Raw genomic sequence first — 22469 nt, 5'->3', positions numbered from 1 at the left:
GGGGTGGGGGGGTGGGGAATTTGTAAATGAAGGTAGGAATCATGTTCTGCCTGGGCCTGGCCACTCTGCCTCACACACAGCTCTCAGTCTAGCTGGGCCTGGGGGTGTTGGGGCAGCTGATGGAACAGCGAGAAACCGGGCCTGTGCAAATAGAAAGGGTTAGTAAAGTCAAGCATCACCTAGCCAGGTTCATCCATGAACAGGTGCGTGTGGAAGGCCCTGTGAAGAAACTACCAGAGAAGGAAGCCGAGAACTACTTCCATTCCCGCCCCAAGAGTAGCCAGATTGGGGCTGTGGTCAGTCGCCAGAGTTCTGTGATCCCTGATCGGGAGGTAAGTGGGGCTCCTGTATGACCCTCTTGATGAGCCAGGCCCTGAGCTCATCCCCAGAGGCTGTCTCCAGGAGATGCCAGGGTCTCGCCAAATAGCAGAAAAAGATGATACCCCTAGGGGAGAAGAGCAGGGGATGGTGGGAAACAGGCCTCCTCTGTCTGGCCCTCCTCTTGACCAGTGCCTAGTCTACTTTCCTCACCTCTGATCCCAACACCTGGCTTGGCTCCTGCCCCAGAGCCTGTTTGTAAGTCTTTAAGTGGATCATTTCCCATGCCTGGCTCTTCCTCTGTCTTCTTCTTTGAACAGTTCCTAAGAAAGAAAAATGAGGAACTGGGGCAGCTCTACCAGGACCAAGAGGTGCCCAAGCCAGAATACTGGTAAGTGATACCTGTGCTTGGTGGCCATTCAGAAAGGGACCCTGTGGCCCTGTCTGTGGAATTATAGATCTCCTCTGAGAAGCCCTCAGCTGCATCCCAGGAGCTTCCTGTGAGAGGGGATGTGGGCACAGTAAACCTCTGCTTTTTCCTGTAGGGGTGGCTACATCCTGTACCCCCAAGTGATGGAGTTCTGGCAAGGCCAAACCAACCGCCTGCATGACCGTATTGTCTTCCGTCGAGGCCTGACAACAGGAGACTCCCCTCTGGGACCCATGTCCCACCGCGGGGAGGAAGACTGGGTGTATGAGAGACTGGCACCTTAACAATGGACTCAAGAATGTTGGGGAATCACCAGGGGGAAGAGAGTGGGGGAGAGCTTTTAACACAGGATGAGAAAATGGAAGCCAGGTCTACCTTCTCTGTGTGTGGCATTGGCTTTAAACCTTGCTCACACTAGGCAACACTTTACCACTGAGCTAGAATCCCAGCATTTGTTTCTTTTTACCTTTTAAGACTAAGTTGCCTAGGCTGGCCCTGAACTCACTGTGTTTATATCCCAGGCAAGTGTTGGCCTTGAGTTCCTCTTGCCTCAGTCCCTTGAGTAGCAGTGATTACCGGCTTGTGCCACCAGGCCCAGCTCTGGTTCTTGTTTTTCAGCTAAGCCCATTCCTGTGCTTATCCCTTCTACCTGGGTCTTTCCAGGACTCACCCTCCAAGTTCTCTGAACTCAGAATCAGTCAGCGGCTGGAACAGAGTGCAGTAGTGTTGTAGAGAATCACGAATAACAAAGAATCTCATAAGTATTCCCTTGACTTTGCTCCTGGGTTTGGGGGAAGCCCGTCTTGGGAGCTGCAGCTGGTGTGACTCCGTTTCCAGTAATAGATTAATCAGGCTGCAGATAGACAAAAGGCTTACTGGCCACGGAAAGGAGCCAGGCCAGGCCATGTTTGCTATGACTCAGACAAACCATTGTATGTTCTGGTTGGCCTTGAACGTGTTACTCTGGACACCTGCCTTCTTTTGACTTTGTGGCTGTGTGCTTCAGCCTCTGTCACTGACAAAGGCTCCTCCCAAAACAACTTTGTCCTGTGTTGATCCCCCACTTAAGCCTGAGTCCAGGAAGGACATTGACCCTGTGGCCATCGGCCAGGTACCCTTACCTACCTCACCCCTTTTGTTAATGTCCCATGGACTGTGACTTTATTAGAATATGCCGATGAGTTGTTGAGAAGTGTTGGACCCCACTACTGTTAGGGGTTTGTGTGCCCCCTCCCTCCCACCCCCAGGCTTTAGTGTGATCTCAGCTGTCAGTTCCAGTGTACAAGTGTGTAATAAAAACTTGTCAGCCATCTGCGATATTAATGTTTAACCTGATTTCATCTTGTCTGCCCCCATGAGGCACCTCAGCAGACAGGACAGTTGGGGAGTCAATTTACAAGACTCTTCTGCTTGGGTCCAGCAGGGGGAGCCCAGTGGCTAGGGTTGGCCTTTACTGGGCAGTGGAGGCCAGTATCGGGCAGCCTCTCTGCCTCCCCCTTATTCTCCTTGGGTTGCTTCCCAGTGAAACTGTGGTTGATAACCATAGCCTCTCCCGTCTCCTGCACATATTTACACTCTCGGTTTCTCCTCCTAGCAGCTCCTGAAAGCATGCGGCTGCCTTGCTTGGGACTCCTTGGGGCAGCTGGATCTCTCTAGCCACCCAGGCCTCCAGTTCAGGGGGACATGCACTGTCTCCCTGGAAGATTCCTGCAGAGATCTTTCTGGAACTGTGGTGGTGCATGTAAAAAGCTTAGTGACCAGGGAGCCCATGAGAGGAAGTGTCTGGAATGTAGCCCAGCAGTCAAGTGTCTAGCACTCGCAAAAGACGGAAGCCAGGTGGTATGGATCATGCCTGTAATCTCAACACTTGGGAGGCAGGATTGGGAGGATTATGGTGAGTTTGAGGTCAGTCTGGGCTACATAGTGAGTTCCAAGCTAACCTGATCTACAGTGTGAGCTCCTGTCTCAAAAAAAGCAAAAAAACAAACGAGTCTGTACTCGGTACCTATCTTCATTCCCTACCTTGGGTTAAGTAATCTCAGGATGGGCTGTTGTGAAAGGGACCCACAGTGTGGGTCTTAGAGGACACCCAGCCCCTGAGCTAACCGGTTGGCTCTCTCCCATTGGTTCCAGAGCCTGCACATTACCCTCGGTGACAGTTACCTCCCAGCGGCCTAAGACATTTTCCTGTCTCATCCCAGTCCCATTCTGCAGAAGATAACTCATTGTTCCTGCCCATGCCATATCAACAGACAAGAGACATTCAAGAATAGAAGGTGCTGGGGTGGGCAGAGCATCGTGGCCCCATATAAACAGCAGCTCTCACGTTAGCCAAGTGCCTGATGTCCCTGACTCTAGCTGACTAGAAGAGAAGATGGTGCTGTCAGCAGTACCTGCCTCAGTGATGGGGCCTGGGGGACTAGAAAGACTCTAAGCAGTGTATGTGGTAGCTAACAGTAAGGCTGTAAGATTGAGGGACACCTCAGCTCCTTTGGGGAGATTTTGTGAACTGAGTAATGAGATCTAGAAAGTTCTGGGGAGAGGGAAGGGGTGTGCAAAGGCCGAGGTAAAGGCAGGGTGCTGAGTCTGTTTTCTGTTCAGCCCCTGGTCTGCCTCCCTAACCGCTGAGTTCCCCTGACCTGGGTGAGGCACCTAACAAAGGTCTCCTTGTATAGGTATGTTTGTTTTGGCAATCAACTTCCTCAGCAACAGCTCCCTAGGGTGGGGTGTCCCAGCACACTCTGAGGCGCTGACCCGAAGGCTGCTGGACCACATAGCAGAGTAGCCACCTTGCTCTTTCCCTGGTCCCAACAACATGAGCTCCAAAGACTTGGATGATTGGGGGTTTTTGTTTTGTTTGTTTGTTTGCTTGCTTTTTTTTTTTTTTTTTTTTTTTTTTTTGGTTTGGTTTTCTTTCCAGTTCTCAGATCCTGTGGCTTAAGCAAGAATGAGATTTAACATTACAGGGTGAGAACTCTACTGTGGTCCTTTAAACTAGAGTAGTGGAGATGGGGGCATCCTATAGGAAAAGGAGAAGGAAGGAAGGGGTCTGCAGCCCTGAGGAGCTTTGGCTGTGTTTCTTGAGACAGGGCCCTGCCATACACCCCAGGCTGACCTTTGAACCCGCAATCCTGCCTCAGTAAGAGCGGAGATTATTGGGATTCGCTCTTGTACCTGATTTCAGAGAAGTCTCTCTTTGAAATGTTCCCAAGCTCATCAAGTTGGCACCAGAGTTTAAATCTTGGTCCCAAACTGAACCACTGAGAATATTGGAGCCTTTGGGTCTGTTACCAAAGGTTTGTCCCCACTCTTAGAGCCCCCTCGGCCTCTCTGTTGCCCAGGGGTCATCTTTCTCCTTCCTTTCTCCCTTGTTTGATGATGGAATCATCAGGCCTCGTTTGATGATGGAATTACTGACCCAGCCCCTACACTGTCACACTTAGGGGCTCCTTCCTGAAGTCTGAAGGGCCCAAAGGTCCAATTCACTCGTGGGAACATTCATCTGTATTCAGGTGAAGTAAGAGTGTAAATAAGACCATGGTTTCTGCAGCCTTGTTTATTCCTAAAGTAAAACCTACTTTTCCAACAAAATTCAAGGCTCCAGGATTCACTCCTGGAGCTCATCTATCTTAAATACTATCAGGGAAGGAGTGGAGGAAATCTATCCACTCCTCCAGTTTGGACCCCTGGGCCGGTCAGTGAGGCCTCTCTTTGGGGGTATGTAATTCAGCACCCACACAAGTGGTGGTCAAGGTAAGAGCTCAGGAGGATTTCTAGTCTGGCCTTCAACAGCACCCTAGGGAGTGCCCGTGTCCTTTGCCCCTCCACTCCTGGGAGCAAAGTTCCAGGAAGTTTACTCCTTGAATTAAGAGGCGATCTCAAGTTTAATAACTCCGCCTCTGGCACCAAGGAAACCACGGTCACGTGACTTCCGGAAACTCTGCTCTCCCTGGATTGGCCCAGGGAACAGTCACCGGTAGAGAGAGTAGAGGAAGCCGCGATTCAAATTCATCTTTGACCCGGTTGCCCAGGGAGAGGGTGGAGTCAGTGCATCCTGTTGCTGTCTGTCCTCTGCCATGCCACCTCCCTGTGAGCCAAGCCACTGTGTCAAGGACCGCAGTGACTTCTAGGTCACAATTGTCATGCTGGACCAGAGTGTCTTTGTATGTGATCATGGGGAGGAGGAGGCTCTTCGTAAAGCTGGGGCACATTTACAAACCTAAGAACCAGGTATTCCTGCCAGCAGGGATCAACCGCCACCATGGCTATGACCAAAGAGGCCAGCGTGGCAAGCTCCTGCCTCAGACCCCACCAGTAGCAGGAAGCAGGGCGGCACTATGGTTCTCTTCGGCCGCTTTCATTGTCCTTTGTTCTCCCTGTCATCAAAGAGGTTGGGGTTCTCTGCCAACATGGCCCGGACTTTCTTCTTCTCTTTAAAGCGGCCTGAGTTGGAGACCTTAACATGCTTGCCTTTGGTATTCTTGTCCACAATCTTCTCCAGGCGGCTGTTAAAGTCGCTGTGGGGGTCTCCTGCGTCAGGTCCTGGGGGCTCCGCACCTCCCTCGGTTTGGGCATAGGAGTCGGGGATTTCATATAGCACTTTGGGAGTGGATTTTTTTTTCCGGAGAAAGGTCAGCTTCCACCAACCAACTTCAGTCATGGCGGTCCCTAAATCCAGGCAGAGCTTTCTGCTGGACCAGACAGGAGAGACAAAGTCAGTGGGTTAAACTGGGCCAGCCCTGTGTAGGCTCGTTCATTGTGACTGGGTATTTTAAGAAATAGAGGCAGGTGTGCTGGTTTAACACCTATAATCGCAGCGCAGAGGCTGAGCTGGGAGGGTTGTGAGTTGGAGACCAGCCTGGGCTACGTAGTGAGGGCCTGTCTACAAACAAACAAACAAACAAACAAACAAAAACGTAAAGAAAGCCGGGAGGTGGTGGTGCACGCCTTTAATCCCAGCACGTGGGAGGCAGAGGCAAGCGGATTTCTGAGTTCGAGGCCAGCCTGGTCTACAGAGTGAGTTCCAGGACAGACAGGCTACACAGAAAAACGCTGTCTCGAAAAAACAAACAAACAATGTAAAGAAAGCATTGAAGGTAGGACTGAAGAGCTGGAAAAAGAGCCTTCAAAGCAGCCATTAACAGAAAAGACGAAAAGACGTGGAGCCAGGCAGAGGGACAGTGAGACAACCCTACCCCATTGCTTCACAAAGCTACAGAGAGAACTTTGACATCCTTCCTTCCTAGCTACAGGCTAGGGAAACCCCTTACCTAGCCACTCATATCCTGGTCTTTGCCACATTGACCAAGTCTTTCCCACCACTGCCCAGTGTTGGCAGACTGTTGACAGGTCACACCAGCAGAAATGCATGACAAAATGAAATAGTATTTGTTCCAGCCACTTGTCACTCCTAGCGATGATGAGGAGAGGGCTGCTGCCCTCTGTGACTGGGAAATCTTGGGCTCTTGATGTCTAGCCAGGTTATGTCGTCTAGGCCTCAGTGTGTTTATTCATCCCACGCAGCCCTGACAGCCTAACCGCTACTGCCTGTCTACACAGCTAGACCTGCTTCATAGAGTAAAACTTAGGAGGTGGAATAATCATTACCATGCTGTTCTCTTACCCCCACCAAGCTGCCACAGGACAGGTATCTATCTGAAGGAGAGTTAAAGATTTGCAAGGCAGTCAGGTGGAGCCTGTGAGATGCCATCCTCACAGACTGTACTGTACCCTTCTCTAACGCATAAGGTGGGGCTGGGGGTTTGAAATCTAGGCTTCTCCGCTCGTGAGCCATGTGTCCCGACATGGAGCCACTTCTATACAGGCCTAATCTTTTATTAATTTCCACAAAGGTGCTTATGAGCTACAGGAAGGCCTGGTTAAGAAGCTCTCTGGCCATTGCTAATGTCTACAGCACAGAAGACAGGCAGAGGGGGCAGAAGCCTGGAGGAATTAACCTCTACAAGGATTTACAAAGGCAGCGCTGGGCCTGGAGAGGTGGCAGCCTGGTCTTATGAACCTAGGCATGCTCTCGGATGATTCTAGGAAGGAAATTGCAGAAGCCAGAGACACCAGAAAGCTAGATGGCTCTGTTACTGTCCGTAAAGGCTGATGACAGAGCTTGTGAGGGAGCCAGCAGGTCCTGCACCTCCTACCATGCCTGGCTACCGAGTTCCATCTCTAGGGTCCATGTGGTGGAAGGAGAGAACTAACTCTCCCGACTCTTCTCCCTGACTTCCACAAAGGCACCATGGCACACACAAAATGATTTTTTAAAAATATTTCATTTAAGGCCGGGAGGTGGTGGCGCACGCCTTTAATCCCAGCACTTGGGAGGCAGAGGCAGGAGGATTTCTGAGTTTGAGGCCAGCCTTATTTACAGAGTAAGTTCCAGGACAGCCAGAGCTATACAGAGAAACCCTATCTCAGAAAAAAAATTTTTTTTTCATTTAGGCCAGTCATGCTGGGGTATACCTTTAATCTCATCACTAGGAAGGTAGAAGCAGCAGCCTGGTCTACATAGTAAATTCCAGACCAGCAGCCAAGGCTATGAAGTGAGACTCTGTTTCAAACAAACAAAAAGCAAAACAGAAATGTAATTTTTTTAAAAAGTTGATGATGGAAAGATCTGGGGGCATAGCTAAGTTATAGAGCTTTTGCCTAATATACCCCCAAACTCTATGCTTAATCCCTAGCACCAAAACTCCTAATCTTATTATTTATTTATTTAATGTGCATTGGTGTTTTGCCTGCCTGCATGCCTGTGTGAAAGTGTTGGATCCTGGAGTCACAGACAGCTGTGAGCTGCCATGTGGGTGCTTGGAACTAAACCCAGGTCCTCTGGAAGAGCAGCCAGTGCCCTTAACCGACGAGCCCTCATTCTAGCTCAGCCAAAATCTCCTAGCCTTAATAGTCTTCATTGCATTTTATAAAATCACCAGAAAGAAAGATACCCATTGAGTAGTGGGTTAGTTACTTAGTTTGTTTTTAATGTAGAATATAGGGTACTGAGTTCTGCCCTTCTGGCTTTCTGATTTCCTTAATTTCCATAATGCATGTGAGCATTTGGAGTGAAGAGACCATATCAAATTCAGAAGGAAAAAACAAAAAACAAAAGCAAGATGCTGGCCTAGGCTGGAAACAAGCTGAGCACCTCTTGCTGCTGCCCCCTGTGGTGTCTCCTGCCCCTCTGCACAGACTCCCCTCCCCCACCCCCAGCCTCAGAGGCTCTTCTGTTACTTTATCCAGGGGCCAAACCCCCACTGCCCACTCCACCCCTTCACCTGGGCTCAAGTGACAGAAGCTAAAAAAGAGATCTTGGACAACTCCTACTTAGAGCCTGGGGGATCGAGAAGAGGGCTGGAGGGGTACTTCTAGGCACCTGGAGAGGTGAGCGCACCAAGGGACAGCCTGAGAGGTTTGTCTTGGCAGCGTGCCTCGCCTGGGCTTAGCACAGCCTTGCACAGAACTTGGTGTTCCAGAGTGGGTTACTGGAAGGAGCTGTGGGAGGGCAAGGAAGGAGGTTGAGAGTGCCACTCAGTAGCTGCCTTGCCGACCCAGCACTGCCTTGACCCAGCGCTGCCCATCTGGAGCTGCCAGAGACTTGGAGAATGGAGGGATGGCTGATCCAGTGCCTGTATATCTACTCTAAGCACCTGATTTCCTAGCCCTATGTTGGGAGAGGGGCTTCTGCCCATGCCCAGTTGAAATGTGCCCATTTTAGCAACCTATTCTGCATATCAAGATGGCATTCCCAGAACCTACCTCTCCTTGAAGTAGAAGGAGCCACAGGTCACAAGGAACTGGCCTGAAGACCGGAAATGGGAACAGTTTGGTGCCTTCCTTGGTGCCCTATGACCTGGACTTGTACCCTGAACTAATTCTCTCTCTCTCTCTCTCTCTCTCTCTCTCTCTCTCTCTCTCTCTCTCTCTCTTTTTCCCTCCCTCTCTCTCTCTCCTCTCTGAGACAGGGTTTCTCTGTATAATAGCCCGGGCTATCCCGGAACTTGATTTTAGACCAGGCTGGCCTCAAACTCACAGAGGTCTGCCTACCTCTGCCTCCCTAGTGCTGGGATTAAAAGCATGAGCCACCACCACCCAGACAATACCCTGAACTCTTGAGGATTCTTTTTACTGGTCTTCTGCCCTCCTTGCCCGGGACACCTAAACACCTGAACAAGTGTTTGTCCCTGGAGGTAAGCCTAACGTACCTAAATCTGAACTTTAAAAACACACAAATTGGGGCTGGAGAGTTGGCTCAGTGGACTGAGAGCACTGACTGCTCTTCCAGAGGTCCTGAGTTCAATTCCCAGCAACCACATGGTGGCTCACAGCCATCTATCTGGAGTGAGATCTGATGCCCTCTTCCGGTGTGTCTGAAGACAGCAACAGTGTACTCATATACATAAAATAAATATATCTTTAAAACACACACACACACACAAATTGATGGACTATTCTTTGTTTTTCATAATAACTCAGCTTCAAGAGTCTTTAGTCCACACAGAAGACAATATAAAATCTGCCTGGGCTGGTGGCACCCTCCTTGCATGCTAGGTCTCCAGAGGCAGAGACAACAGGATCTCTGTGAGCTTACCAGCCTGCTCTACATACAGAGCTCCAGAACAGTCAGAACTACGTAAGGAAATTGTCTGCCTGGGCAGTAGAGGTGCTCGCCATCCATCCCAGCACTCAGGAGTGAGGCAGAGGCTGGTGGAGCTCTGAGTTGAGGCCAGCCTGGTCTACAGAGAGAGTTCCAGGACAGCTAGGGCTATACAGAGAAACTCAGTCTCAAAACAAACAAACACAATAAACCGGGCGGTGATGGTGCATGCCTTTAATCCCAGCACTTGGGAGGCAGAGGCAGGCGGATTTCTGAGTTCGAGGCCAGCCTGGTCTACAGAGTGATTTCCAGGACAGCCAAGGCTACACAGAGAAACCCTGTCTCGAAAAAACAAGAAACAAAAAACAAAAAACAAACAAACAAAAAAAAAACAATAAGGAAAGAGAGAAAGAAAGAAAGAAGGAAGGAAGGAAAGAAAGGAAGAAAGAGCCTAAAAACAAAGAACAGGCTTTATGAGATGGGTCTGGTAGTACACACTTGTAATCTCGGCACTCAGGCCCAGCCCTCAGCCTGTGAGATCAGTGAGTTCAAAGTCAGCCTGATTTACCTATTAAGTTTCTAGTTCAGCCTGGTCTCTAGAGTGAGACCCTATCTTCAAACCAAACCAACCAACCAAAAAGTGTCATGGTATACAAGTGTCACAGATCTCCAGAGTTGTAAAGAGTAAAATGTTTCTAGTCACATGCCCATTGCCCATGAGTGATTGTGGAATGCCAAGGGTTGGGGGTGGGATGGCAGGCGGGAGGGAGACCTGGTGGTGGAAACACAGACCTTGCTTGTGGTAAGAGCTGCTGTTTGGTTATACAGGGCCCCGAGATGCCAGGCTGAGGGCTGGGCCCTTGCCCTAGGCCTTGCAATCGTGGGATAAGGGTAATTGGGCCCCAAGGATGCCAATTCCACCTCTGCTGTTTGTGTAGCTTCAGGGCCCATGAAAGGCCTTTATGAGCCAGTTGGCCACCTCCTGCCTTGGGAGGCTAGCACCATGGCACACACAGAAGCACCAGAGCCAGGCCCCATCACTCCACTAGAGCACTTTCTGAAGGGCTTTGCCCAGAATGGGCCAAACTCTTTCTGAGCTGGACAAGTTAACCATTGACTGAGGCAGGGGTGGAGGTGCAGGGGAGAGAGGAAGGGAGTCAGCTCTGTATTGTGGAACCCACTCCCCTCCCTCTTCAGGGCCCCCAATGGCCCTAGACCACCCTGAATGAGACTGGACAGGAAATGGGAGATGTTTCTGCCAGATAGCCAGACACATACATGTTCCAGGTTGTGGGCAGAGGGGATGGCCTTGAGCTGAGTTAGGAGTTTTTATTTATATATATATTGAAACTTTCTCAGCAGGAATTCTTTTGGAGGCCTGGACCTTCTCCAAGAGGCCAGTGAGGTGAGACCGGATGAAGTCAGAGTCTGCTGAGCTTGTCCACCATGGAGGCATGAGTGGGAAACCCTGGCCAGGATCTATGTCTAAGTTTCCCCACCCACCAGTCCCAGCTGCCTGTACCTGTAATCCGGACTGCTATGGACTGGAGGCACGACTTTCCTTAGAGGAGTAGACTGTAGGAGCTGCCCAGGCAGGTGAGACTGGAGGAGGAGAGGGTGTCTCCAGGGTGTCGCGCTGGCCAGACTCAGCCTGGAGAGGTGGGTAGGAGCAGCTGCGGGGCAGGTCTAAGAGACAGGTGCAGAAGGAGGTACCTGCTTGCTGCGCTGCAGCTACAGGAGTCAAGGTGAACCTGAAACCCGGCCCCTCCCAGCAAAGTAAACAGAAGCAGAGGCTGGCTCAGGCTGATGAATATTCATCACCCCAGAAATCCAATCCCAGTGCCCCTGCATCTACCCAGAAGCCAGGGTCCTCCTGGGATCACCAAGCCAGAGGACGGAATCCCAAGGGACGTCTGGGATTGGGGCGCACGGGGGCCTCTCTCCTCAGTTTTCCAGCTCTTTAGTGTCTGGTTGCACTCTGGAACCATCGCCAAAGCCTCTCCAATCCATTTTCTCTTCCAAAGAGGCTTAGACCCCCTCTCCGGCATGGGCCACCACCGGGGATGTTGCCCGGGCACACAAGAGAAAGGGTTAAGGGCCATAGCGGGCTGGGCATCCCAGCTCCCTTTGAACTCCCGGGGGTTGAAACCAGTCTCTGGTTGAACTGGTTAGCAGACCGGTTTCCAGGCTGTCTGCTCTCCCCCACCCAGAGTTCCTCTGCAGGCAAGGAGACTGACTTGGGATTTCCTCCTGACTTGAAGCCCCTCTACCCCACCCCCAAGATTTCACTAGAGGAAAAGGGTGTATGGGCAAAGCTCTTTAGATCCCCTCACACAACCTCTTCCTGCTTAGAACTGGTTATGGGGAGGGGCCTTAAAATAATATACCAGGTGAGATGTAACCCCAGGACTCAGGAGGCTAAGTCAAGAAAATTATGAGTTCAAGGCCAGCCTGGGCCACTTAGAGAGAATCTGTCTCAAAATACGGAAAGTACACAAAGAAATTCCTGCGGGCGGGGTGTTTCTCAGACACCCAAAGAGAAGGGTAGAGACCGGAGAGGAAGAAGAGGAGGAGGGAGAAAGGAAGAGGGGAGGAGGAGGGAAGAAAGGAGGTGGTATAGGCATAGCAAACGGAAAGGTAGAATATATATGTACACAGTCACCTCCCACAAGCCCACCTCAGTCTGGCCTCCAAATCCCTCCAAAAGTAAGACATAGCTGCTGCATCTCCAGGGTTCTCACAGCTTTTACCCAATAAACTCACAGGTGCCTTCCTTCCTCTCTGGACTGCGTATGTGTGCCCAAGGACGGAGCAAGGCACCGGGGCTTAAAAAAAAGCGGCATAGACGATCCCATTTCCCTGGCTCCCTCCCCAGGGTGTGTTTTGTCTCTAACTAGCCAACTTTCAAGTCCTGTCCATCTCCAGCCTTGTTTCTGGTAGGTCTAGCAGCTTCCTCCTCCTCTTCCTCCTCTTCTTCTTGCCTTGGATCCTATTCCTCTTATCTTAAATAGCCCTTGGATGGACAGACTTTCAAAAGCTTCCCATCCCATAACCAGTGCTGGAGCTGCCTTGACCCAGGCTCTCTGAGGAGGGAAACTGAGCTAGGAATAGCTTCCTCACCCACTCAGTTCCTCAAGCCAAACTCCTACTCATCCCTCAAAACATGAACTAATCATTACACCTCCCATAAGAGCAAGGGCTTTCCTGTACTCCATAGAGGTTGTTCATATATTTTTTTGTGGAGTAAGAGATAGATACCAAGACCGATAATGTACACATGTGTGTGCCCACATACAAGTAAATAATACTGTATTTAAGCCGCACCACCGTTAGTCTTCCTTATAGAAATATTAGCTCTGACTGGGTGTGGTGGCGCAAGCCTTTAATCCCAGCACTTGGGAGGCAGAGGCAGGTGGATTTCTGAATTGGAGGCCAGCCTGGTCTACAAAGTGAGCTCCAGGACAGCCAGGGCTATACAGAGAAGCCCTGTCTCAAAAAAACAAACAAACAAAAAACAAACAAACAAATGAACGAACAAAAGAAAGAAAGAAAGAAAGAAAGAAAGAAAGAAAGAAAGAAAGAAAGGAAGGAAGGAAGAAGAAAAGAAATATTAGCTCCGGAAGCCCAGAAAGACATATCACCAATATGGCTGCCACATACTCGGACTTTCTTTTTTTCTCTTTTGAAATAGGATCTCATCTCACTGGGGCTGGAGAGATGGCTTAGCAGTTAAGAGGTTCCAGAGGTCCTGAGTTCAATTCCCAGCAACCACATGGTGGCTCACAACCATCTGTAATGGGATCTGATGCCCTCTTCTGGTGCATCTGAAGAGAGCGACAGTGTACTCAAATAAATAAATAAATAAATAAATAAATAAATAAATAAATAAATGAAATAGGGTCTCACTATGTACCTCTTGCTGTCCCAGAACTCACTATGTAGACCAGGCTAGCTTTGAACTCACAAGGATATACTTGCCTCTGCCTCCCCCCAAGTGCTGGGATTAAAGGTGTATGCCACCATCCCCAGTAATGCAGTAGACAGCAACGGAGACTTTAAAGGCATTCAGGAGGAGAGGAAGCATCCTTATCCACCAGAGCTCTCCCAGCAGCCGCTGCCGCCTCTGTGCTGTGAGGAGAGATCCTGTGGATTTGACCTCTGCAGCTGCGGCTATACAGCCGGCTTGCTCTTGGCTTGTCTTCTCCGGGTGTTAGGGGTTCGAGGGTGTTATTTTGCAAGGCTTCCCTGTCTCTAGTACAAGGCACGCACGATCATCTTAGTAAGGTATCCACAGTTTCCTAGGTAGGTCACTTTAAGAATTCCCAGGCTATCATCTTGCCCAGAAGACAATAGAAGCTAAAAAAAACTGCAGTTCAAACTTGGAGAAGAAAGTAGGATCAGGTGAGGTACGCATTGGCCTGTGCATCCTCTCTACCCCAGTCAGCTCCCAGCTTCCATCACTAGGGGAAGGGCTTTGTCCTCTATCATAGGTCTTCCTTGCCCCTGTCTCTGTGGTGTTTGAAGCATGGGGGAGGCACAGACCCTGCACTTTTGGCTCTGTACTGAAGATAGAACCCCTCATGAGAACGGCAATGTCAGGCCTGCTTGTGCCTACCTCCACTGAAAGGCACATGCAGGCCTTTCCTTCTGGAAAGATCGAACCCCGAGAAGCCAGGCCCAACTTGTGGCCTTCAGGACATTTATTCTGGGAGTTGCAGACTCAGGATTATAGACATCACCACTCTCTTTTATTGCTTTGTAAAACTTGGCACTATTAAAGTACATCTCTGAAAACTAAGTTCAGTATAATATGCCCTACACAAGCCAGCAGTGTGTTTTTTAGAAATGTAACCTTCCTGAGTTAAGTTCACCCAAGGGAGAACTGGAGACATGGCATCCTGGGCATCCATGGACACCCACTAAATATCAAATCTAGCCTCGTCAGACATAGCCTTCCCGTTTTCCCCAGCTCTTTCTAGGCAACAGAAATTGGTTCTAGGGCTATTTTACAAAATAGAGAGAAGAAGGGAGCCATGTTATCCCCAACACTCCTTTTCTAGGAAATTGGAGCTCCTGAGAATGTGCAGGGCCATGCAGGGCCTGGCCCACATGACCAGCAGAGGAAGGCAGAAGAGACCAGATCTTGAGGTTACTTAGCTTGGCCCATGTCACAAGTACAGAGGACAAAGATCAATTTCTGATGGACCACACCTAAGGCATCTGGGAGGCAGGGCAGGGATGGCTTCAGCTGCTTTCTGGTCTGAGGTGGGCAGCGGAGTTACAAATGTGGGCAACAGGTTTCTCTCTCTCTCTCTCTCTCTCTCTCTCTCTCTCTCTCTCTCTCTCTCTTTCTTTTTTTTCAGGAGGCAATGCAGGAGACTTGGGTATTCTTTCAGATGCCCTCCACTCCCCAAATGGGAATTTGGATCCTCCTAACACCTCACAGGTAGAGCCTCTTACTGGGTATGTGGATATATGTGTATGTATTTATAGACACACACACACACACACACACAGACACATTCTCATCAATATTTTTTTCATACTAGGGATTGAGCCTAGGACCTCTACTACTGAGCAATATCCCTGTATTGTTCTTTTGCTTGTTGATGTTGTAGGTGCGTTGTTTTTTATTTTTGAAGCCAGAACATTTCTTTTGTGACTGATTGTCATAACCTTCAAGATGAAGCTGATGCTGCAATGGCCGCCATCTTGGGTTTAGGTATTGGTCCTTCATGGAGTCCATGTCTGATCTGTGCCTGACAACCTAATCTGTCTGCCCCATTCTCCAGTCCCTGTGGTGTCTAGTCTCTTAGTCTTGGCACTCCGGCAATGCTTTCTTTTGTGTTTGGCACGGGACCCATGTTTGTTGTTGCCTTTTGACTTCTGAAGGCGGTGGGCCTCAGAGCTACAGCAACTACACAACCACCAGTGGGTGTGGCTTTTTAAAATTCTTCCCAAAAGTTGCTCTTGCTCATCTTTCTTCTGCTGCTGCTGCGGAAAGTTTAGAAGAGAAGGCAGGCACTGCAGTCGACTGTCTTTTTCTTTCTTTTGTTTATTTTAAGACAGGCTCTCACTAAATTGAACAGGCTGATTGTAACTCTTTTAGTAGCCGAGGGAGACTTGAACTCGTTTCAGTCCCCAGCATAGCCAGGATTACAAGCGGGTGCCACCAGCCTGGCTCCTACTTATGTGTTGCCCAATCGTTGTTACTCCTAGTATCGATCTCTGTGGCGGTCACAACGAGGTCACCCCAAACTTATCTGTGTGTCATATCATAAATTGATTTCCCTATAGATATGGAAGGTCAGAAGTCCAAAAACAGTTCCTAGAGGGTCAGATTAAGAATTTGGCAGGATCATGATCTTTACAGAGAGCTCTGCTCCCAGCATCCTCCAGCTTTGGTGACACTCAGCTTGTGGCCACACCAACTCATACTGCTTCCTTTGCTCGACAGAATCTCACTATGTAATTGAAGCTGGCCTAGAGGCCCCCCTGCCTCGAGCTAGGATTATAGGCTTGTCTACTCTGCCCATTTTGCCATCCTTTCTGGCTCAGCTCCATTATAGGCTTGTCTGCTCTGCCCATCTTGCCATCCTTTCTGGCTCAGCTCCTTCTGCCTTGCTTTTCAGAGAACTCTCAGCATGGCCCTTGGGGCTCGCCCCTGTGAGCACCAGCTACCTCCTCACCTCAAGGATCTCCGTGTAGCACATGGGAAAAGACTCCTCTTTTTTTGTTTGTTTGTGTTTTGTTTTTCGAGACAGGGTTTCTCTGTGTAGCCCTGGCTGTCCTAGAACTCACTCTGTAGACCAGACTGGCCTCGAACTCAGAAATCCACCTGCCTCTGCCTCCCAAGTGCTGGGATTAAAGGCGTGTGCCACCACTGCCTGGCCAAGACTCCTCTTTCCAAATAACATCACTATAGCAGGCTCCAGAGGGTGGGCATAGATATCTTTGGGTTCACATCTCAGAGTGCCCTATCTTTCATTCTGCAGACTAACCCTTCATTTTCCAGGCTGTGGCAGACATTGTACCTTGAGGTCCTCCACCGAGGAGAGGTTTGCTGGCAAGCCTGGGAATGTGGTTAGCAGTTGGCAACCAGTTAGGACTCCTTTAAGGCCAGGCAGTGGTGGCGCACACCTTTAATTCCAGCACTTGGGAGGCAAGTGGATTTCTGAGTTCGAGGCCAGTCTGGTCTACAGAGTGAGTTCCAGGACAGCCAGGACTACACAGAGAAATCCTGTCTCAACAAAACAAAACAAAACAAATCACACTCAAAGTCTGGAGAGATGGCTCAGAGGTTAAGAACACAGGGTGCTCGCCCAGAGGGCCCAGGTTTGGTCCTACCCACCCACAAGCAGCTCACAATGAACTGTAACTCCACATCCAGAGGGTCAGACACCCTCTTCTAGCCTCTGAGGACACTGTATGCACATGATGCATAGACAAAACACCCATTTAATACAATTTTTAAAAAGTACCTGGGCTGTGGTGGCACACACCTTTAATCCCAGCACTTGAGAGGCAAAGGCAGGCAGATCTCTGTGAGTTCAAGACCAGCCTGGTCTGTAGAGTGAGTTCTAGGACAGTCAGGGCTACACAGAGAAACTTGTCTTGAAAAACCAAAACCAAACTAAACTAAAAACAAGAAAAATCAAAACTAAATAAACCAAACAAACAAACAAAACAGATACACAAGGTTTGAGATCAGCTCAGGTGAACTAAGTGAGACCACGTTTCAAAAAGTAAAAAAAAGAAGAAAATAATTTCCCTCTGCTTACTCCTGTTTCTGTCTGCTTCCCTTATAGGAAATAACCCCAGGAAACCCTCTTGCCCCCCTGAAAAAGGCCACTTGCTTCTGAAGAATACAGTCTGTGTCACAGACATGCCTGCTTTCCAGTGTGACAGAAGCAAATAGAAGCTTTGTCTCTTGTATTTGAGTTCCCTGGTGCGCTATATTGATGACTGTCCCCAAAATTCTTGTCCACCTCAAACCCCAGAATATGACCCAGTTTGAAAATAGTCTTCTGCAGATGTATTTAGTTAAGGTATGTTCACACCAATAAAGCCTAAATCCAAAGCCTGGGGTTCTTGTGGGAAAATAGACACAGAGGCACACAGAAGGTCTACCACACATGCTAAGGAGAGCATCGCTTCAAAGTCAGGAGCAAGGCCCACTGGCCACTGCCAGAGATGGACAGGTCGTCGCCCAGGAACCAGCTGTGCCGATGCCATGATTTCCAGCATCTGTGGTAATCTGCCACAGTACCTCTTAAAAAAAAAAAATCAACACACCTAGTTTCTTGTAAAGTTGCACATCTCATGTAGGTATTTACTGGCTATTTGGACTTCATATTCATAGAAGTGATCCTTTCTTGATGTAGAAAATCCTCACTTGTATTCATGGGCAGGGGGTGGAAGAAGAGGAGGAGGAAACCCATTTACACATTGTTAGATCTTTTGGACCTGCTGCCTACTGAGTGGGTCACGTGACCACAGGATTCAATTTCAGCCCAATTGCTGGCCTGAGGGCTCCTCTTCATGACCTATCTATCTTTGCCAACTTTTCCAACATCGCTTCCCTTCTGTATCCCTCTGGGTGAGAGTTCAGTTTCTACTCCCCTTGTGCTCTGAGCATGCTCCATGCTTGGTCCGTATGGGGTTGTTTAAGCACCTGTGATAAATGAACACAGCCCTGGCCTCCAGGGAGGTTTCCTAGGATGCAGAGTGTGGCAGGCCCATCACACCAAGGCTAGAACTGTGTCTCTGTGTTGAGGGCCTCAGCACTGGTCCTTGGTAGATGTGGGCCTGCGTGGGAATGGAGGCTAATGGTTGGGTGGATTTAGTGATGGACTTAGTTCTCTTTCTCTTGGCAGATTATATTCACTCCCCCATCACAATGAAGGTGCAGAAATGAACATGGTGGTGTACTCGAGAGGTGGTACACAGGGCTAAGGTCATGAGGCCACCCAGGCATGGAGGGCACAGCCAACCAAGACAACGGTACAGTCTGTAGCCCTGAGGACAACTCAACCGACTGACTCTGTGTGTCCTTCATGGACCTGTGCCCACCCTGGGAAGCTAACCATCCCTAATTTCTTCCCAATTCCCCACTCTCTGACTCCTAAGAGGCTCAACAGGGAGTTGGCTCCATATCCTGACCTGCCAAGGGAGGGAAAGGCAGCTGGGGACCTTGAAGCCCTTTGCCCTGGATCATGAATCACAATCATCGCCATCATTAAAACCTCCGTTTAAACAACACACCCTTGCTCATCCTTGCTTCTTGTCTGAGAAACTATCGGTGCTGGGCTATAGAGACAAGTCTGTAAACCTTCCCACCAGGCCTGTGCTCACAGGGCAGCTGAGGAATCAACTGAAAACAGTAACAACATAGAGATACACCACTCGCAGAAAACGGTAACAACGTAGAGATACACCACACAAAGCAAGATGCTCAGACTTAGGGCTGCTAAGTTTCCAGCTCTTCCAAGAAGATTCATCTCTCTCTCTCCTCTCTCTCTCTCCTCTCTCTCTCTCTCCCTCTCTCTCTCAGTGTGTGTGTGTCTCTCTCTGTGTCTCTCCTCTCTTTGTTCCTGTTCCTCCTCTCCCTCTCTTCTTTCTTCTCTCTCTCCCTCTCTCTTCCTTTTTCTCTCTCTCTTCTTCCCTCTGTTTCCCTCTCTCTTCCCCCTGTAATTCACACACACACACACACACACACACACACACACACACACACACACACCCGTTTGCGGCCATAAAGTAATCCACATAGGATTCGTATAAATGTCATTTGGATGTCAAAGGTAAAGCCTCATTTTACAGATTTTTTTTTCAAGATAAGCCGTGGGCACTGGTCCAAAACCAGGTGAGGTAAGGAGGAACCTTGTAAGTCAGAAAGGACTTCAAGGGTGACAGCTCCAAGTAACCAGGGAGAAAGTGAAAGTCACTTCGAAGGCTAGTGAAGGACACAGCAAGAGCCATTGCAACTGAGCCAGCAGGGCAGGCAAAGGGTGGGCACAGGCGTGTCACACAGAGAACAAGAATGGAAGCTAAGAAGGCTGGCATGACCTGGGGTTGAATCCCAACTTCCCCAGCACCAGCTGTATTGATTCTGGATGAGTAACCATCTAAGCTTTGGTTCCCTCACCTTCCACTTAGCTACTCATAGAATCTGCCCTGTCTGTGAGTTGTTATATGGATCAAATTAGATACAGCTTATAAAACATCAGATCTACACTGGCAGGTGGTTATCACTTAATAAACAAGATGACAATAAGAGAGGGCAGGGCAGCCTGCATGTGGGGCACCTGCACTGTGCGGCTCTGTCCTTCCTCATTGCAAAGCCTGGCTGGCTCAGGCTCTGTCCCTCTTCAATGTCCCCTCTTCTAAGTCAGCAGAGACTTTAAAGATTCATGATCAGAAACCTGTAGCCTCTCCTTGCTGAGAGTTCCACAAGCAAAGTCCCCCGTCTTCCCAAAGCTGGCAGAGTTAATGACTTGAGCAACCTGGTCATAAGTCTCCCCATAGGCCTCAAGTGCCTCATGACCTTGGAAAAGTTCAGAATGCCTGTGTTCTCTGGGCTAGTTCCTGGCCACCACCACCCCACCCCCCCACCCCGCCCCGGGGTCCATGGTTGGGCAGAACTATTATCAAAGATCTTTGTGTTCTACATGAGTCAGCACGGAGCTGTGGGTGGGGGTGAAGTGCTGGTGGTCTCTATTTCACCAACCTTACTGTATAGACCTTGCTGTGCTCTGGTGTGGGTTCAAGGAGGAGAGATTCCCTTGGAGGGCGTGGCAGTGCTGGGCCTCGTGGGATGTCCCAGGGAACTTGCAGCACATTATTGGAACCCAGTGTTTGTTTAATCATAGGGGAGTCCGAGCAATTCCACTTGCTTGAGTCAGCACCCTGAGATGGGAGCCAAGTTCCCATGAGAGCTCTGAAGAGGCCCTCAGTTCCTCCCTGTGGGCCGTTGCCAGAGATGCCTGTCAATTTACTTTGTAATAATAATGATTATATATAGTATTTTATATGTGTATAGCTCACAAACCATGAGATCACGAATCTACAATATGTTGTCAACTGTAAAAAGTTCTGAACATTTAAAAAACATTTTTATTATTTTTATTTTATGTGTGTGGCGGGAGGGGGGGGTTAGATTCCCCCTGGACCTGAAGTTACAGGTGGTTGTGAGTGGTCATGTAGATGCTTGGATGCTTGGATGCTGGGTCCTCTGCAAGAGCAGCCAGTGCTCTTAACTGCTGAGCCATCTCTCCAGCCTCCTAACTATTTTCTTTTATTTTCTTCTTTAAAGATTTATTATTATACATAAGTACACTGTAGCTGTCTTCAGACGCACCAGAAGAGGGCATCAGATCACATTACAGGTAGTTGTGAGCCCATGTGGTTGCTGGGATTTGAACTCAGGACCTTTGGAAGAGAAGTCGGTGCTCTTACCTGCTGAGCCATCTCACTAAACCTCCCTTTTCTTTTCCTTCTGTTTCTGAGACTGGATCTACCTATCCTAGGATAGCCTTAAAATCACTACGTGGTCCAGGATGACCTTGAATATCTGAGCCTCCTACCTCTACCTCCCATAGATTGGCTGGGATTGCCAATCTGTGCTACCACTTCTATGTGATACTAGGGATGGAACCCAGGAGTTCCTGCACACACAGACCCTCCACCCACTGAACTCCATCCTTGCCCTGAACTCTGCGTCTTTAGTTTGTTCATTTATTTAAGCCTCTAAATAGAAGTGCCCTGAGATAGACTAGGTGTTATCACTACCTCGAGAGAACTATGGCTATTGGAGAAGTGTGGAAGCTGTCCAAAATCTCGCAGGGCCAGAATCTCGATCGGCACACCAAGCAGTTCAGTTCAGAATCTACTAAGCTCTGGGCATTGTGTTTCATTGGGGGGTGAATGAAGAAGGAAGACAGTATTTAGAAATGCCACACCCAGCTCTGCGGGGTCCCTGGGATTATGACTTTCTCTCGCCCCTTCTTCAGTCTTTCCACTTCTCGTTCAAATCTGAAGCCCTCCCTTGAACCATGACAACTCAGTTTGCGACTTTCCAAGCTGTCTTTCTTTCCAGGCTGATGACTGTCTGCAGTCTAAATGCAGATCCAAGTACCTTCTGCACACTGTTCACTTGATGTTTTTCCCAGCATTGCCAACTCCACAAGTTCAAAGCCCTTCTTCTCCAACACAAACTCCACATCTGGGGTCACTGCCTCAGGCAGTGGTACTCCCACTTAACACTTGAGTGTCATCTTTGTGTGTGTGTGTGTGTGTGTGTGTGTGTGTGTGCTTTGTTTTTGGAGACAGGGTTTCTCTGTGTAGGTCTGGCTTTGTTGGAACTAGCTTTGTAGACCAGGCTGAATTTGAATTCAGAGATTTGCCAGCCTCTGCCTCCCAAGTGCTGGGATTAAAGATGTGCACTACCACTGCCCCCGGCTTGAGTGTCATTTTTGAGGCCTCCCTCCTCACCCATTTGGCCAATCTGTTGCCAACTCCTGTCTCTTTTCCTCCTAAATTCCACTTATCTCCTCCCTACAGCTTCTGACCTAGGTGAGGCCCCAACCTCTGCCTTACAGCCTCCTAGTTGCTCCGTCCCCAGACTTATCGCCCATTATCCCATCCTTCTAACCAATATGTGTATGTCCTTCCTTGTACCAAACCCTTCAGTGGTTCCTCTCTGTCTACAGGGGTGAAGTCCAAGTTCCTTAACGAGGCACTCTTTGTTATGATCCTTATATTTTTACAGCCTCCTCCCAGGTCACTGCCTTTAACCTTTTACTGAATACAGGTGGGACTGAGATCAGCCATAAGCAGGAGACCTGTGTAGTGTCCTCTTGAAATCTGTCGTTAAACAAGGAATCTTGCATTTCACTTCGTCTTGGACCACGTATATTTTGCCAGTCTCCCCTGCCTGTCTTTCCCCAAACCACTCTTGTAGCTTGTGACCTTAAATTTTGTTCAGTCTCTTCCACTAGGAACACCCTTTCCACTCCGCCGGGAACACCCCCATCATCCTTCCTTCTGCAACTTTTTCTCTAGTACTTAATGCGAGTGTTGCTTCCTCTCCCTTCCCTGTCCCAATCGTCCAACAAGAAT

General features: G+C 49.2%; 2 protein-coding genes and 1 long non-coding RNA gene across 5 annotated transcripts in view; 2 read left to right on the top strand and 1 right to left on the bottom strand.

Annotated features, from left to right (window-relative positions):
• The window catches only part of Pnpo (pyridoxamine 5'-phosphate oxidase), a 6614-nt gene extending 4549 nt beyond the window's left edge, over positions 1-2065 (top strand). The window contains exons 5-7 of the mRNA XM_031351499.1: positions 204-332; positions 639-709; positions 864-2065. Of these exons, the coding sequence (XP_031207359.1) occupies positions 204-332; positions 639-709; positions 864-1032 (369 nt within the window). The 3' untranslated portion in view covers positions 1033-2065. The remainder of the gene's footprint in view (positions 1-203; positions 333-638; positions 710-863) is intronic.
• A 2224-nt stretch (positions 2066-4289) lies between these two features.
• On the bottom strand, positions 4290-11075 carry Prr15l (proline rich 15 like). Of its 3 annotated transcripts, none has more exons than XM_031351999.1 (2): positions 10873-11075; positions 4290-5439 (listed from the first exon to the last, which is right to left on the bottom strand). In XM_031351999.1, exon 2 carries the CDS (start codon positions 5406-5408, stop codon positions 5106-5108), a length of 303 nt encoding a protein of 100 aa, XP_031207859.1. In that variant the 5' UTR covers positions 5409-5439; positions 10873-11075; the 3' UTR covers positions 4290-5105. The 3 variants fall into 3 exon arrangements, with proteins under 3 accessions (XP_031207859.1, XP_031207857.1, XP_031207860.1); XM_031351997.1 differs by having other exon boundaries at positions 4290-5436; XM_031352000.1 differs by lacking the exon at positions 10873-11075 and adding an exon at positions 6019-6079.
• Positions 4890-17430, top strand: LOC116077448. Its single transcript, XR_004113246.1, has 4 exons — positions 4890-4978; positions 10710-10946; positions 14714-14796; positions 17159-17430. It is a non-coding gene; the product is annotated as an uncharacterized LOC116077448 (long non-coding RNA).
• The last annotated feature ends 5039 nt before the right edge of the window (positions 17431-22469 follow it).

This window comes from Mastomys coucha, unplaced genomic scaffold (assembly GCF_008632895.1).
Source record: "Mastomys coucha isolate ucsf_1 unplaced genomic scaffold, UCSF_Mcou_1 pScaffold5, whole genome shotgun sequence".
In the NCBI taxonomy this organism is placed as follows: Eukaryota; Metazoa; Chordata; class Mammalia; order Rodentia; family Muridae; genus Mastomys; species Mastomys coucha.
This window is presented reverse-complemented; position numbering and strand designations above follow the sequence as displayed.